At 33.4% G+C, this 15,500-nt stretch overlaps 2 protein-coding genes across 7 annotated transcripts in view; both read left to right on the forward strand.

The window, feature by feature from the left end:
• Nucleotides 1–15,500, forward strand: part of LOC25479472 (uncharacterized) — a 135,899-nt gene that overhangs the window by 85,906 nt on the left and 34,493 nt on the right. The gene's annotated exons all lie outside the window — the stretch shown is intronic.
• Nucleotides 305–13,995, forward strand: LOC25482804 (uncharacterized). The gene is made up of 11 exons (XM_013611401.3): nt 305–530; nt 657–752; nt 2,173–5,015; nt 5,439–5,687; nt 5,800–6,522; nt 7,456–8,265; nt 8,481–8,810; nt 10,548–10,796; nt 10,872–11,582; nt 11,988–12,797; nt 13,560–13,995. The coding sequence occupies exons 3-11, from the start codon at nt 2,217–2,219 to the stop codon at nt 13,623–13,625; spliced, it is 6,747 nt and encodes a 2,248-aa protein (XP_013466855.1). The 5' UTR covers nt 305–530; nt 657–752; nt 2,173–2,216; the 3' UTR covers nt 13,626–13,995.

Raw genomic sequence — 15,500 nt, forward strand, 5'->3', positions numbered from 1 at the left:
CCGGGCTTTATAGGTTCCAAATAAATAAAATAAAAGATGTTGAAGTATTTTTCTATTAATTTATTAATGCATCAATTATTTTTTGTGGGATTATTAGTGTATCAATTAATACTCCTATTATATTCATATGAAGATGTGCATCATGTGATGTGAAAACGACAAGAACAGTATAGTTCCGCTGGCTAAATTTATTTATTTATTTTTCCGTTGATTTTTCAATGGGTTAGTAATTATTTAAGTTATTATATTTGTGGGAGAACGTGCAGAGTAGCACTGCCTAAATCCATTAATTTATTACTAAGTTTCTCTTCCCAACATGTATCTATCTACAAAGTCTAGTCCAAATCCAAACATAGTTTCTCAGAGTTTATTGCTTTTGAACTCAAACAAAAAAAAAAGAGCTTTCTTCATTGTCTTTCAGTTTTTTTGTTATTTTCCCATTCCTGTGGCAAAAAAAAAAAAAAAAAACTCAAAATCAAAACTCAAAAATAGTGTTTGAATTGTCTGAATTTTTGCACCAGTGGTTAGAGGTAGGTACGCATTAGTTAATTTTTTTTTTCTCCTTCAATAATAGAGAGTAAAATCAAAACTCTAAACTTTGCAATTTGAGATTGAAGTTTGTTTTAATATTTTGCTGCTGTTGTTGTTCTTTGCAGATCATTCTTTTGAAGTCAATTTGCATTAGTCTTGTAGATCGCATCATCAGTAGCACCAGAGTTGTTCCATTGATTCTCCATTGTTTCATAATTCAGGTAAGAGGTACATGCTCTTCAATGTTAATGCATGCTCAAACCTGAGTTCAAACTCAATACTTTTTTGTTTTTTTCTTCTGCAATGAAACTAATCCTCGAGTCAGCAACAATTTATCTCAATTTTTGTTGTTAATAGGGCTAGACTACCTATCAATTGGATGTAGGGCTGCCAATGAACCAAGACAACTTGAATAAAGTTTGGAACTCGACTCGGTAATTAGTTCATTTAACTTGGTTCATGAATCAAACGAGCCGAACTTGAGCTAAAGATTAAGTTCGTTAAGTAAATGAGTTGAATTTGAGTTATATATAGTTCGACTCATTTGGTTCATGAACTGGCTCGAATATATATATATAGTATTTAACTAATAGCAATAGTAAAATAATAGAAGCAATATAAAACAACAATGGTAACAGAGTGGACCTGGATAGTTTTTAGCAATAGAAATATGTTGCTTGTAGTGCCATGGTGTTTTAGCAAAGCTACACTACTTTGTTTTTGTCCCACATCGAAAAGTATTTGAGGTAGATACAACAATACTTGTCTATAAAGGAAGCGGCATTGATGTAGTCCTATTCGCCTTAGTTTTTATTTTATTTTTAAAATAGGTCTAAAATATGCAATTTTTAAATAAAAAAATAAATTTTAAAATTATGTGATTCGAGCAAATGAACCTAACGAGCTGAACAGAGTTGCTCGTGAATTTTAAATGAGTCGAACTCGAGCCGGAAAAAAAGTTTGTTTCAAACTCGAGTCGAGTTTCGAGCCGAACCAATTCTAATCGAGTCGAGCCGAGCTTAGGACATTTATTAAGAAGATAAAAATAGAAATAATTGATGAGTTTAATGAAGTCAAAGTCAATTTTTAAAGTTTCAATGTAATGAATGCACAATTCTTAAGATAAAGTTTCTCATTAAACTTCTTATGAAGGCCTAATGACACTTGTTACATTTTCATATTTTTTATCGGTTACACATGATTGTAATAAAATTCAATTTGCAAAGTCTACCTTTTATTACCAGATCACAATAATCAAGTCAACAATTCAGTTGACTGAATAGCTTAGCATACAAGTTACTCTTATTAACATAGCTTAGCTTAGTTTACTTTTGATATGCTGCTTGCTACCTTATGATTGCTTAGTGTACAGCATCAGCAAGCTATATAAACTCCTTGTACTCATTGATTACTCAAGTAATAACACTATATTTTTCACTTCATAACTCTCTCTCTCTCTCTCTCTCTCTCTCATGAGAGAATTAGTTACGATCCATTTTTTTCTAATTCAAACCAAAGCAAATGTTCTATTTAATAATTGCAGTTTTAAGTTGAAAATAAGAGTAATGTGTTAATTTCCAAATGTTTCCCTTGTTTCTTTTGCCTTCATCCATAAATAGTATCTTTTACTTTCACTTTCAGGTTTTGACTCAAGTCACAAGGAAGAGGAGAAGAAACAAAAATCAATGGAAATTTTAATTTCTGTTGTTGCAAAAATAGCAGAATATACTGTTGTGCCTATTGGACGTCAAGCAAGTTACTTGATATTCTACAAAGGTAACTTCAAGACGTTAAAGGATCATGTTGAAGACCTTGAGGCTGCAAGAGAAAGAATGATCCATTCGGTTGAAAGAGAAAGGGGAAATGGTAGAGACATTGAAAAAGATGTTCTGAATTGGTTGGAGAAAGTGAACGAGGTCATTGAAAAGGCGAATGGGCTTCAAAACGATCCTCGTCGTCCCAATGTTAGGTGCTCAACATGGTTGTTCCCCAACTTGATTTTACGTCATCAACTAAGTAGGAAAGCCACAAAAATTGCAAAAGATGTTGTTCAAGTTCAAGGAAAAGGGATTTTTGATCAAGTTGGTTACCTTCCCCCTCCAGATGTATTACCCTCCTCCTCACCAAGAGATGGTGAAAATTATGACACAAGGGAGTCGCTTAAGGATGACATTGTGAAGGCTTTAGCAGATCTTAATTCACATAACATTGGAGTCTATGGGTTGGGTGGGGTGGGTAAGACCACTCTGGTGGAGAAAGTTGCTCTAATAGCGAAGAAAAACAAAATGTTCGATAAAGTGGTTACAACACATGTATCTGAAAACCCAGACTTTAAAACAATTCAAGGAGAGATTGCAGATTCTTTGGGTTTGCAATTCGTTGAGGAGACTGTTCTTGGCAGAGCAAATCGCCTAAGACAGAGAATCAAGATGGAGAAAAATATCCTTGTCATTTTAGATGATATTTGGAGTATACTTGATTTGAAGAAAGTGGGAATTCCATTTGGAAATAAACATAATGGTTGCAAATTGTTGATGACTAGTAGAAATCAAGATGTGTTACTAAAAATGGATGTTCCAATGGAGTTCACTTTCAAACTTGAACTTATGAATGAAAATGAGACATGGAGCTTGTTTCAATTTATGGCCGGAGATGTGGTTGAAGATAGAAATTTGAAAGATGTAGCAGTTCAAGTTGCCAAAAAATGTGAAGGTTTGCCTCTTATGGTAGTGACAGTAGCACGTGCAATGAAAAATAAGAGGGATGTCCAATCTTGGAAAGACGCACTAAGGAAATTACAAAGTACTGATCATACAGAGATGGATGCGATAACTTATTCTGCTTTGGAATTGAGTTACAACTCTTTGGAGAGTGATGAAATGAAAGATCTCTTCTTGCTTTTTGCATTACTGCTAGGTAATGATATAGAGTACTTTCTCAAAGTTGCAATGGGATTGGACATATTGAAGCATATTAATGCCATTGATGATGCAAGAAACAGACTTTACACAATAATCAAATCTTTGAAGGCGACTTGTCTTTTGCTTGAAGTTAAAACAGGTGGAAGGATTCAAATGCATGACTTTGTTCGTGATTTTGCTATCTCCATAGCACGCAGGGACAAACATGTATTTCTAAGAAAACAATTTGATGAGGAATGGACAACCAAGGATTTTTTCAAAAGGTGCACGCAGATCATTCTCGATGGGTGTTGTATTCACGAGCTTCCTCAAATGATTGATTGTCCAAACATTAAGCTTTTCTATTTGGGCAGTATGAATCAATCTTTAGAAATCCCTGATACTTTTTTTGAGGGTATGAGAAGCCTTAGAGTGCTAGATTTAACACACTTGAACTTGTCATCATTACCCACATCATTTCGGTTGCTAACAGACCTTCAAACATTATGTTTGGATTTTTGCATTTTGGAAAATATGGATGCAATAGAAGCTTTGCAAAATTTAGAAATTCTTAGACTCTGTAAATCTTCAATGATCAAGTTGCCAAGAGAAATAGGGAAATTAACTCAATTAAGAATGCTTGATTTGAGCCATTCAGGAATAGAAGTGGTCCCACCCAACATCATATCAAGTTTATCTAAATTGGAGGAGTTGTACATGGGAAATACCTCTATAAACTGGGAAGATGTGAATTCAAAAGTTCAAAATGAAAATGCTAGCATTGCCGAACTTCGAAAACTACCACACTTGACAGCTTTAGAATTACAAGTTCGTGAGACTTGGATGTTGCCAAGGGACTTGCAATTGGTGTTTGAGAAGCTGGAAAGATATAAAATAGCTATTGGAGATGTATGGGAATGGTCTGACATTGAGGATGGAACCTTAAAAACATTGATGCTCAAACTTGGTACAAACATACATTTGGAGCATGGAATTAAAGCATTGATTAAATGTGTTGAGAATTTGTATTTGGATGATGTAGATGGAATTCAAAATGTGCTTCCTAACCTAAATAGAGAAGGATTTACATTGCTGAAACATCTCCACGTCCAAAATAATACTAACTTGAATCACATTGTCGACAATAAAGAGAGAAATCAAATCCATGCGTCCTTTCCCATCTTGGAAACACTTGTACTTCTTAATCTTAGAAATTTGGAGCATATATGTCATGGTCAACCTTCAGTTGCTTCTTTTGGAAGTCTCAGTGTTATCAAAGTAAAAAATTGCGTCCAGTTAAAGTATCTTTTCTCCTTTACAATGGTTAAAGGACTTTCTCACCTTTGTAAGATTGAAGTTTGTGAGTGCAATTCTATGAAGGAGATAGTGTTCAGAGACAACAATTCAAGTGCTAATAATGATATTACTGATGAAAAAATCGAGTTTCTTCAATTGCGTTCTTTGACTTTAGAACATTTGGAGACACTTGATAATTTCTTCTCATATTATTTGACACATTCTAGAAATAAGCAAAAGTGTCATGGTTTAGAGCCGTGTGATTCTGCACCATTTTTTAATGCTCAGGTATGTTATTTTGTTTTTAAGTTTCTCTCGATACAAATGATAAAAATTTTAATATCAATTTTCAATATATATATATATATATATATAGGGTGTATCAAATGAGAGGAGTGTTAAAATGAGAGATGATAGCATTAAAGGACAGCCGTTGGAGAGGAGAAGGCGAGAGAAGAAAGCAAAAGCGGAAATGAAGGGAATAAAAGAGATTACAGGCTGCAGATTTAAAAATTAAGTAACACAATTAAGATGGATCCAAGGGTTGTGATTTAACCCTATCATCTCTCAATGTAAATATTGCTCTCATTTGATACATCCCATATATATAGGTGTGTGCGTGTGTGTGTGTGTGAGAGGCCTATCGTTATAGTCACCATATCACCATATATACGCCTTCAATAATGTTTTTGTTAATTTGTTTTTACGTAGGTTGTATTTCCTAATTTGGATACCCTTAAATTTAGCTCACTTCTCAATTTGAATAAAGTCTGGGATGACAATCATCAATCAATGTGCAACTTGACTAGCTTGATTGTGGATAATTGTGTTGGATTGAAGTATTTATTTCCCTCTACTTTGGTTGAAAGTTTTATGAACCTCAAACACCTTGAAATAAGTAACTGTCATATGATGGAGGAGATAATAGCTAAAAAAGACAGAAACAATGCATTGAAAGAGGTATGATAATTTTTTTTTTTTTTGAGAGAAGGTATGCTAATTCTATTATTGGAGCATCCAATTAATTTTAAATAATTATTTATACTGATGGTGGTTATTTATGAATTCATAGGTTCGTTTTTTAAATTTAGAAAAAATCATATTGAAGGATATGGACAGCTTGAAGACAATATGGCATTACCAATTTGAAACATCCAAGATGTTGGAAGTGAACAATTGTAAGAAAATTGTGGTGGTTTTTCCTTCTTCAATGCAAAATACATATAATGAGCTTGAGAAGTTGGAGGTTACAAATTGTGCTTTAGTTGAAGAGATATTTGAATTGACTTTCAATGAAAATAACAGTGAAGAGGTTACAACACATTTGAAAGAAGTTACTATAGATGGATTGTGGAATCTGAAAAAGATATGGAGTGGAGATCCGGAAGAAATTCTTAGTTTTCAAAATCTAATAAATGTAAAAGTAGTAAATTGTGCAAGCTTGGAGTATTTATTACCATTCTCCATAGCCACTCGTTGCTCACATCTCAAGAAACTTGGTATAAAATGGTGTGAAAACATTAAGGAAATTGTTGCAGAGGAGAAAGAATCTAGCTTGAGTGCAGCTCCCATATTTGAGTTTAATCAACTAAGTACTTTATTGCTTTGGAACTCACCTAAACTCAATGGTTTCTATGCTGGAAATCATACTCTAGAATGTCCATCATTGAGAGAAATTAATGTCTCTAGATGTACAAAGTTGAAATTGTTCAGAACACTATCTACAAGAAGCTCCAATTTTCGAGATGACAAACCCTCTGTTTTAACGCAACCACCACTTTTCATTGCCGAAGAGGTACGAATAATAAACACTCTGCAGGACTTGTTTTTATTTTATTTTACATTAAGGAGTTAGCGTTATTCTTTAATCTTTTGAAATACCGATCAACTACTTCCTCTGATCCTAAATATATGAAAAGTATCTTTTCTTTAGGTTCCTTGAATAATTAATGCATTTGAACTATACTATATAAACTAAATACATCGTTTATTCAATGAACCTAAAAATAAAAATTTCTCTGATATTTAGGACCAGGAGTATTACTATTCATTTATAAATTTGGAAAAATTTAAAACTACCCAAAAACTTTATAAAATGACAAAGCCTATTTAATGTCAAAAGTTATTAAAATATTTTACATTATAGATATCTCCCTACGGTCTCGAATGTGAGAAACAAAACAAAAAATTTGATGGTCTCAAATATAAGCAAAAATATACAAAAGTCGTCCTATTAAATGTTGCTATTCCAATCTCACCCTCATTATCTTTATTTAATTTGTTTCACATTCCCATGTTTAACACTTTCTAAAGATTATTCATTGGTTTAGTTCAAAAGTCATGTTTTCTTGTAAAATGTTTCTATCATTAATGTTTGAATGTGTACTACTTGAGAAATAACTCCAGAACAAGGGAAAAAAAAATAGAAAAATGGTATTTTTTTATAATGACTTAAATACAGTCATTCCACTTTCTTCGTAGGTGTTCCTTTTTTTTTTCCTTACATTCAAGATCGGAAGGAGTACTTGATAATTTCTATAACAAAAATAACAACTAGCAAGAGTGGCATTTAAATACAAAATTGATATATTTGAGTATAAAAGAAATTGAAAAAAGTATAGAGATATTGGCAAAAATTAAAAAGACAAATTTTAGTCAATAGTAATTATTGTTTCACTCAATAATAAAATGTTTAATTCTCTTACATTGTTGTTTAAATATGTTTTAGGTGATTCCAAACTTGGAGCTGTTGAGGATGGTACAGGCAGATGCTGACATGATATTGCAAACTCAAAACTCAAGTGCCCTCTTTAGCAAAATGACTTCTATTGGCTTGACTAGCTATAACACTGAAGAGGCAAGATTTCCTTATTGGTTTCTTGAAAATGTGCATACTCTTGAGAAACTACATGTTGAGTGGAGTTGCTTCAAGAAGATATTTCAAGATAAAGGAGAAATAAGTGAGAAGACTCGTACACAAATCAAAACACTGATGTTGAATGAATTACCTAAACTTCAATATATATGTGATGAAGGATCTCAAATTGACCCAGTTCTTGAGTTCCTTGAATACTTAAAGGTTCGTAGTTGTTCTAGTTTGACAAATTTGATGCCTTCCTCTGTCACACTTAATCATCTGACGCAGTTGGAGATAATAAAATGCAATGGGCTAAAATATTTATTCACAACTCCTACGGCGCAAAGTTTAGACAAACTCACGGTGCTGCAGATAGAAGATTGTAGTTCACTTGAAGAAATAATTACTGGAGTAGAAAATGTTGACATTGCTTTTGTTAGTTTACAAATTTTGAATTTGGAATGTTTGCCAAGCCTCGTCAAATTTTGCTCTAGTGAGTGTTTCATGAAGTTTCCGTCATTGGAGAAAGTAATTGTTGGCGAATGTCCTCGCATGAAGATTTTTTCTGCCGGACACACAAGTACACCAATTCTTCAAAAAGTCAAAATTGCAGAAAATGATTCAGAATGGCATTGGAAGGGAAACCTAAACAATACAATATACAACATGTTCGAAGATAAGGTATGCTTGATTTACAACGCGCACACGTTTGTGTGTGTACATTGTGACCATATATCGTTAAAAAGTAGTTGTAAGAATTTTTCAAAAGAAAAGTGAAAGTAATTGCATTTCAAATTTACAAAGAACATTTTTACCTATGTATATAGATTTTGTAAATGCACTATATGTTACTACTACTTTTGTTTGAACTAACTCATAATACAATTGTTTTACAGGTGGGATTTGTTAGTTTCAAGCATTTACAACTATCTGAATATCCCGAGTTAAAAGAATTGTGGTATGGTCAACACGAGCATAACACATTTAGGAGTTTGAAGTATCTAGTGGTTCATAAATGTGATTTTTTGTCCGATGTGCTCTTTCAACCTAACTTGTTAGAAGTGCTGATGAATCTGGAAGAATTAGATGTGGAGGATTGTAATTCATTAGAAGCAGTTTTTGATTTGAAAGATGAATTTGCCAAAGAAATTGTTGTGCGGAATTCTACTCAATTGAAGAAACTAAAAATATCTAATCTTCCAAAACTGAAGCATGTATGGAAAGAGGTAAGGGTATCATTAAATATCATCCTTGCTCTGAATATACATAATACTAATTAGGCTAAATTGCTCACTTTGAATAGGTTTTTTTTAAGGATGAGTTAGACCTAATATAAGATTTAATATGGTATTAGAGCCTATTCTAGACCCATTAGGTCAATGCTTCAGACCCATTAGGTCTGAGCATGAGGGGGTGTGTTGGAAATTCCTTTTATTGCGGTTTACCTTTAGCCGCTCCGACACTTGTGCTACATTCATTGCAGCCTTCAACACATTTATTGTATTGAATTTGGAGGGGTGAATTTAGACCCACTTTGCTTAGAGATATGGCATGTGTAGTGTTTATAAAGTTTGGACAATCCTCGTTTTACAAGTCGGTATTGTAAACATGACTTCGGCCCAATATAGAATTTAATATTTATATGACAACCCATCTTTATAGGCATATTAATTATTATACATCAATACTAAACCCTTACAAAGAAAAACATTAGTAAAATAACTCTTAGCGTTTGTTTCAAGTTTACCAAATTTATTCCTAGGAATAACATTCCTTGGAATATAAAGATGAGAATTTTTATTTCAAGGTATTTGGAAAAAATATGTTTGGTTAACTTTATAATATTCCTAGGAACCATAAAATTAGGGATTATAATAGGTAACTACATATGAATTTATTCTCATCTCCATGGGAACTTTATTCCCACCATTTTCTTTGGGAAATTTTTTCTATTCCCAGGAACATTTTATATCCGGGAATAAAATTTAGTAAACTTGTAACAAACGTATACATATATATTTCTATCATTTTATTCTCAGGAATCAACAAATTTAACTTGAAACAAACCCATCAATCATCGGTTAGTGAAGCTCTTAATATGTAGACACTCTCTAACTATGATAATCGAATGAAGTTTATTGCTCCTCACCTCTCAAATTCTCTCTCCGGGTTTCTCTAACTTCACACTAATCAATACAACTATTTGAACTCTTTTTTACTTGTTGTGATTGATTCTAGACCCAAAATTATGTTAGATATCTTGTTTGTTGGGAAGAGGCTGCTGCACTTGAAACCTGAAATGTTTAATGCTTACGCATGTAAAATTCAAAGCGCATGGGGTTGCCACACTAACCTTTAGGTTCGATTCGCCCCCACCAATAACTGTATATTGGATGCAATAGGAGTTACCGGCGAATCCCCTTCAGGATACTATGAGTTCCTTGACGTGTATTGCACAACCACACCAAGCGTATCTCCTAACAGTATTTTACAGATTTATGGTTTCAGCAATTCACTCATGCATTAGAGAATTAATGGATGATTTAGAGAGCAAGAGAATGAGGGAGAATTATGTTGTTAATGCAACAAAATTCTATCCAAAATTGTGTGTCAAATTAATGCCAAGTATTTATAGTGCATTATATGACCCTTCACATGAGAGAAAACACCCCTTTGACTTGAATCAATGTTATGGTTCATTAAGTACCCTTTTGCCAAGGGTTATGATCATACACACTTGAGTCAATGCAAAAGTTCATTAAGCACCTATTTGCCAAAGGTTCCAATGTATATGAAAGACTCTCATGAAGAGTTACAACTCTTGGTGAAGAGTTACAACTTTTGGTTCTAAAGTGATTCCATTATTTTGGAAATTACCAATAAATTATAAGAAAACAGGTATAGATTTTGGGATGTGTAATCCTTCAATTATGATTTCTGTTAATCTGTTTTTATCCATGCAGGATGCATTTCCTAGTTTGGATACCCTTAAATTGAGCTCACTTCTCAATTTGAATAAAGTCTGGGATGACAATCATCAATCTATGTGCAACTTGACTAGCTTGATTGTGGATAATTGTGTTGGATTGAAGTATTTATTTCCCTCTACTTTGGTTAAAAGTTTTATGAACCTCAAACACCTTGAAATAAGTAATTGTCCTATGATGGAGGAGATAATAGCTAAAAAGGAGAGAAATAATGCATTAAAAGAGGTATGGTAATTCTGTTATTGAAAACTTACAATTATTTTAAACTTGTACTGATGGTGGTTATTCATGAATTGATAGGTTCATTTATTGAAATTAGAGAAAATTATACTGAAGGATATGGACAACTTGAAGTCAATATGGCACCACCAATTTGAAACATTGAAGATGTTGGAAGTGAACAATTGTAAGAAAATTGTGGTGGTTTTTCCTTCTTCAATGCAAAACACATATAATGAGCTAGAGAAGTTGGAGGTCACAAACTGTGCTTTAGTTGAAGAGATATTCGAATTGAATTTCAATGAAAATAACAGTGAAGAGGTTATGACACAATTGAAAGAGGTTACTATAGATGGACTGTTCAAGTTGAAAAAGATATGGAGTGGAGATCCTCAAGGAATTCTTAGTTTTCAAAATCTAATATATGTACTACTAGATGGTTGTACAAGCTTGGAATATCTATTACCACTCTCCGTAGCCACTCGTTGCTCACATCTCAAGGAACTTGGTATAAAATGGTGTGAAAACATGAAGGAAATTGTTGCAGAGGAGAAAGAATCTAGCTTGAGTGCAGCTCCCATATTTGAGTTTAATCAACTAAGTACTTTATTACTTTGGCACTCACCTAAACTCAATGGTTTCTATGCTGGAAATCACACTCTGCTATGTCCATCTTTGAGGAATATTGGTGTCTCTAGATGTACAAAGTTGAAATTGTTCAGAACTCTATCCAATTTTCAAGATGACAAACACTCTGTTTCAACGAAACAACCACTTTTTATTGCCGAACAGGTATGCATATCATATAAATTTATATATCATAATGACTCTGATTCATTCAGCTCTAACAGTCATTGTCTATTTACATGTCTGGTAATTAAAGTATAAAAACAAAAATGAAATCTCTAAAAAAATTATAAAATATGTATTTTTAAATATTTTTAAAAACGCCATATAATCAATTGAGAGCAAAATATTTTGAACTATTAATATCAAATGTTATTAAAATATTTTACTTCATAGATGTGCTTTATAATTTCTATAACAAAAATAACAACTACTAACATTGGCCATTTCTCAAAAGTATTTGATAAATTCTATAAAAGATATATGTGAGTTTAAAAGAAATTGAAAAAAGTAGAGTATTGGCAAATATTTTTTTTAATTATTTTACATTGTTGTTCAAATATGTTTTAGGTGATTCCAAACTTGGAAATGTTGAGGATGCAACAGACGGATGCTGACGTGATATTGCAATCTCAAAACTCAAGTGCCCTCCTTAGCAAAATGACCATTCTTGGTTTGGCTTGCTATAACACTGAAGAGGCTACATTTCCTTATTGGTTTCTTGAAAATGTGCATACTCTTGAGAAACTACAGGTTGAGTGGAGTTGCTTCAAGAAGATATTTCAAGATAAAGGAGAAATAAGTGAGAAGACTCATACACAAATCAAAACACTGATGTTGAATGAATTACCTAAACTTCAACATATATGTGATGAAGGATCTCAAATTGACCCAGTTCTTGAGTTCCTTGAATACTTAAGGGTTCGTAGTTGTTCTAGTTTGACAAATTTGATGCCTTCCTCCGTCACCCTTAATCATCTGACGCAGTTGGAGATAATAAAATGCAATGGGCTAAAATATTTATTCACAACTCCTACTGCACGAAGTCTGGACAAGCTCACAGTGCTGAAGATAAAAGATTGTAATTCACTTGAAGAAGTAGTTAATGGAGTAGAAAATGTTGACATTGCTTTTATTAGTTTACAAATTTTGATGTTGGAATGTTTGCCAAGCCTCATCAAATTTTGCTCTAGTAAGTGTTTCATGAAGTTTCCGTTGTTGGAGAAAGTAATTGTGAGGGAATGTTCTCGTATGAAGATTTTTTCTGCTGGAGACACAAGCACACCAATTCTTCAAAAAGTCAAAATTGCAGAAAATGATTCAGAATGGCATTGGAAGGGAAACTTAAACGATACAATATACAACATGTTTGAAGATAAGGTATGTTTATTTACCACTTTACTGCTTGTGTAACAATATTATGATTTGGGTTTCTATTTTCTTTTATTTTCTTTGGATGCATAATAGTAGATTTTTAATTATCAATGTTGAAACTCTGGAAAAACATAATGGTGAATATGGCAACAACAATAGTGTGAAAAGGGGTGGAAAGGATGCCCATTACCAATTAGCAACCATGGTGCTTAAATGTGCTTGGTGAGCCAGGTGTCCATCCAAAATTCAGTTGAGCCCATTATCTTCCACCATATGAATGTATCAGTGTAATTGTTAGTTAAGCATGTAATTAGTTTAGAACTAGTTAAGCCATCTGTATATAGTTGGCACCTGAGCTGTCAAGTAACTGACTTGTGTCAGTTAGAGATAAGTTAACATGCTATTGCAGGTATTCAACAGCTTCGTATATAAAAGTTTGTTAGAAAATTCTCGTTGAGTTTCTCTTAGTTTTACATGGTATCAGATTAATCTTTGATCCATGGCAACCTCTACGATTCCCACTCTGCCGTCGCCACCGCCAAAAAATGGTATGCCGGCAACTCCGATGGTTATGCACACTCTTCTGCTCAGTTCCTTCGTAGAGGAAGATTGATCAATGCATTTTTGCAATTTCTTTTTATCCTGCATTTTAACATTTTGAAAGCTTTTTATATGTTTCTACATATTGGGTATGATTTGAGGGTTAATGTAATAATTCTTGGATTAATCTCTGTATTTAATGTGTTCTGACTCATGTTCATTGTGTAGGCCATAACTTCGGTTGAGGTTATCCAAACTAGGCGTAAGTATAGGCGTTGGAAAGCTAAGAAATAGATCTACAACTATTATGTTGAGCAGGAATCCCAGTTTGGATGTTCTCTTGATGAACAATTATCATCTCTGAATCACTAAAGCTGATGTGGGATTTTGGGCCACTTAATCTTTTGCCATAATGGGCCGATTAGTCCTTTTAGCCCAACAATTGATCAAATTCGGTTTTGCTAATTAGGTTAAACTTGTAATGGTATAAATAAGGCTGCTATAGCCGGAACATGGGGATCTTTTGGCAGCTGTCATTTGTTATTTTCGATGGAAGCTTAATCATGTAGATCAATTCACCTGTTAAGGATTCTGTTTAATGTCATGAGGTCTGAATTCTAATGTCAATTCTGTTTCTTATGATTTAATATCTTTTTACTTTCAATATTCTATTTTTCCATGATCATATATGTTTGGACGCTTGTTTCATTTCATATTGATTCTCAGTGGCGGATGTTGATTTATTTTCTTGGGGGTACCAAACAGTTATGGAATATATATTATATTAAAATGATTCAATAAATAGCAGTAGAACTCAAGTGTTCTGGTGGTTTGTATTGCCGCAAACATACCTGGCTGGTGCGGGTCGAACATGCTACCTTCATCATATAGAGGCACCCCCTTACCACTGCAACCACTGAGAATTTATTGAAAGTATGGGCATAAGGGCATAATACTATAAATATAATATAGTAAGTTCAGGGGATGCCATGGCACCTGCCTGCCCTTGAGAAGATCCGCCCCTGTTGATTCTACCGATTAAAATTCATAATAAGTTCATGTGTCTGAACGGTAGTTTCAATATAAATCTGGTTATATAGAATTGTTATCGGGAACTTGCATAGGACGCTTGATTTAAATTATTTCAAATGATGATTTTTGGGTTCTATAATGCTTAGGCGTAGGTTTGGTTGAACATGTTATTCAGATTAGCCGTGATTTTGTGACGCTTGCTCCAAAATCACATTAAATCAAATTCTAGATTTTTTTGACGCTTGCTCCAAAAATTAGCAGTAGTTCTAATGAATTAATTGATGCTTAAACGGTTAGTTTTATAGCTAAATTAGAGAGAATAAATTTAATACCTGTGATAGACCCGAATAGAATCTAACAAACCAGTGGATTGATTGTTTTGCCAAATAGTTAATTCTGCCATTTTGATCGTCTTTTCCACAAATAAAACCCCTAATTTACTTTCTTTTTTCTGTTCTAGTTTGGTTATTAACAATACAAAGATCCCCGATAAACGAGCAAGGTTTAATTGCCTTGTACTGTTTTGTGAATTCGGACTCAAAATCACATCAATACAAACTATAATGTGTGGAGCAAAGGAAAGTAGTAACCAACATCAAAGTAAACACAAGCAATAACAACACCTAAATCTAATCTAGGAATCAAATGAAAAGTACAAAACCACAAGCAAAAGATAAAGAGAGAAGAGAAACAAATACACCAAAGATTGTTGACCCAGTTCGGTCCAACTTAACCTACTCTGGGGGAGAGATTGATCTCTCCAATCCACTATCAATGAGTTCTTACAAAGAGATATAAATGGGTAACAAGAAATTAGCTTCAACAAGCTTACAAAAAACAACCCTAATTTCTATCCGTTTTCCCAATCTCACAAATGAACAAGACACTCAATGATTTTCACTACCCCAAGGTGTTTACAATGTTTCTCAACCTAAGAGAACTCTAATCAAAGACCCTCAACCCACAAGTTACCTCCTTTGATTTCCCAAGTTGTCATCTCTTGAAGCTCTCTTGAACCACACTTCAATAAAAACACTTAAATAGCAGTCTTCAGCTGTCAATATCGTACGACCCACGGTACGACCAACCTTATGTCAACGTGTCAAGCAAGCCGAAAATCGTGACACATTTTCCCAA

Source organism: Medicago truncatula, chromosome 1 (genome assembly GCF_003473485.1).
Source record: "Medicago truncatula cultivar Jemalong A17 chromosome 1, MtrunA17r5.0-ANR, whole genome shotgun sequence".
Lineage (NCBI taxonomy): Eukaryota > Viridiplantae > Streptophyta > Magnoliopsida > Fabales > Fabaceae > Medicago > Medicago truncatula.

Bases quoted from the DNA above. Each gene is read 5' to 3' on its own strand.
- LOC25482804 (XM_013611401.3), top strand. From the start codon at position 2,217: ATGGAAATTTTAATTTCTGTTGTTGCAAAAATAGCAGAATATACTGTT. The intron at 8,266-8,480 runs GTATGCTTGATT...ATTGTTTTACAG, and splicing joins ACAACATGTTCGAAGATAAG to GTGGGATTTGTTAGTTTCAA. The intron at 11,583-11,987 runs GTATGCATATCA...AATATGTTTTAG, and splicing joins CACTTTTTATTGCCGAACAG to GTGATTCCAAACTTGGAAAT.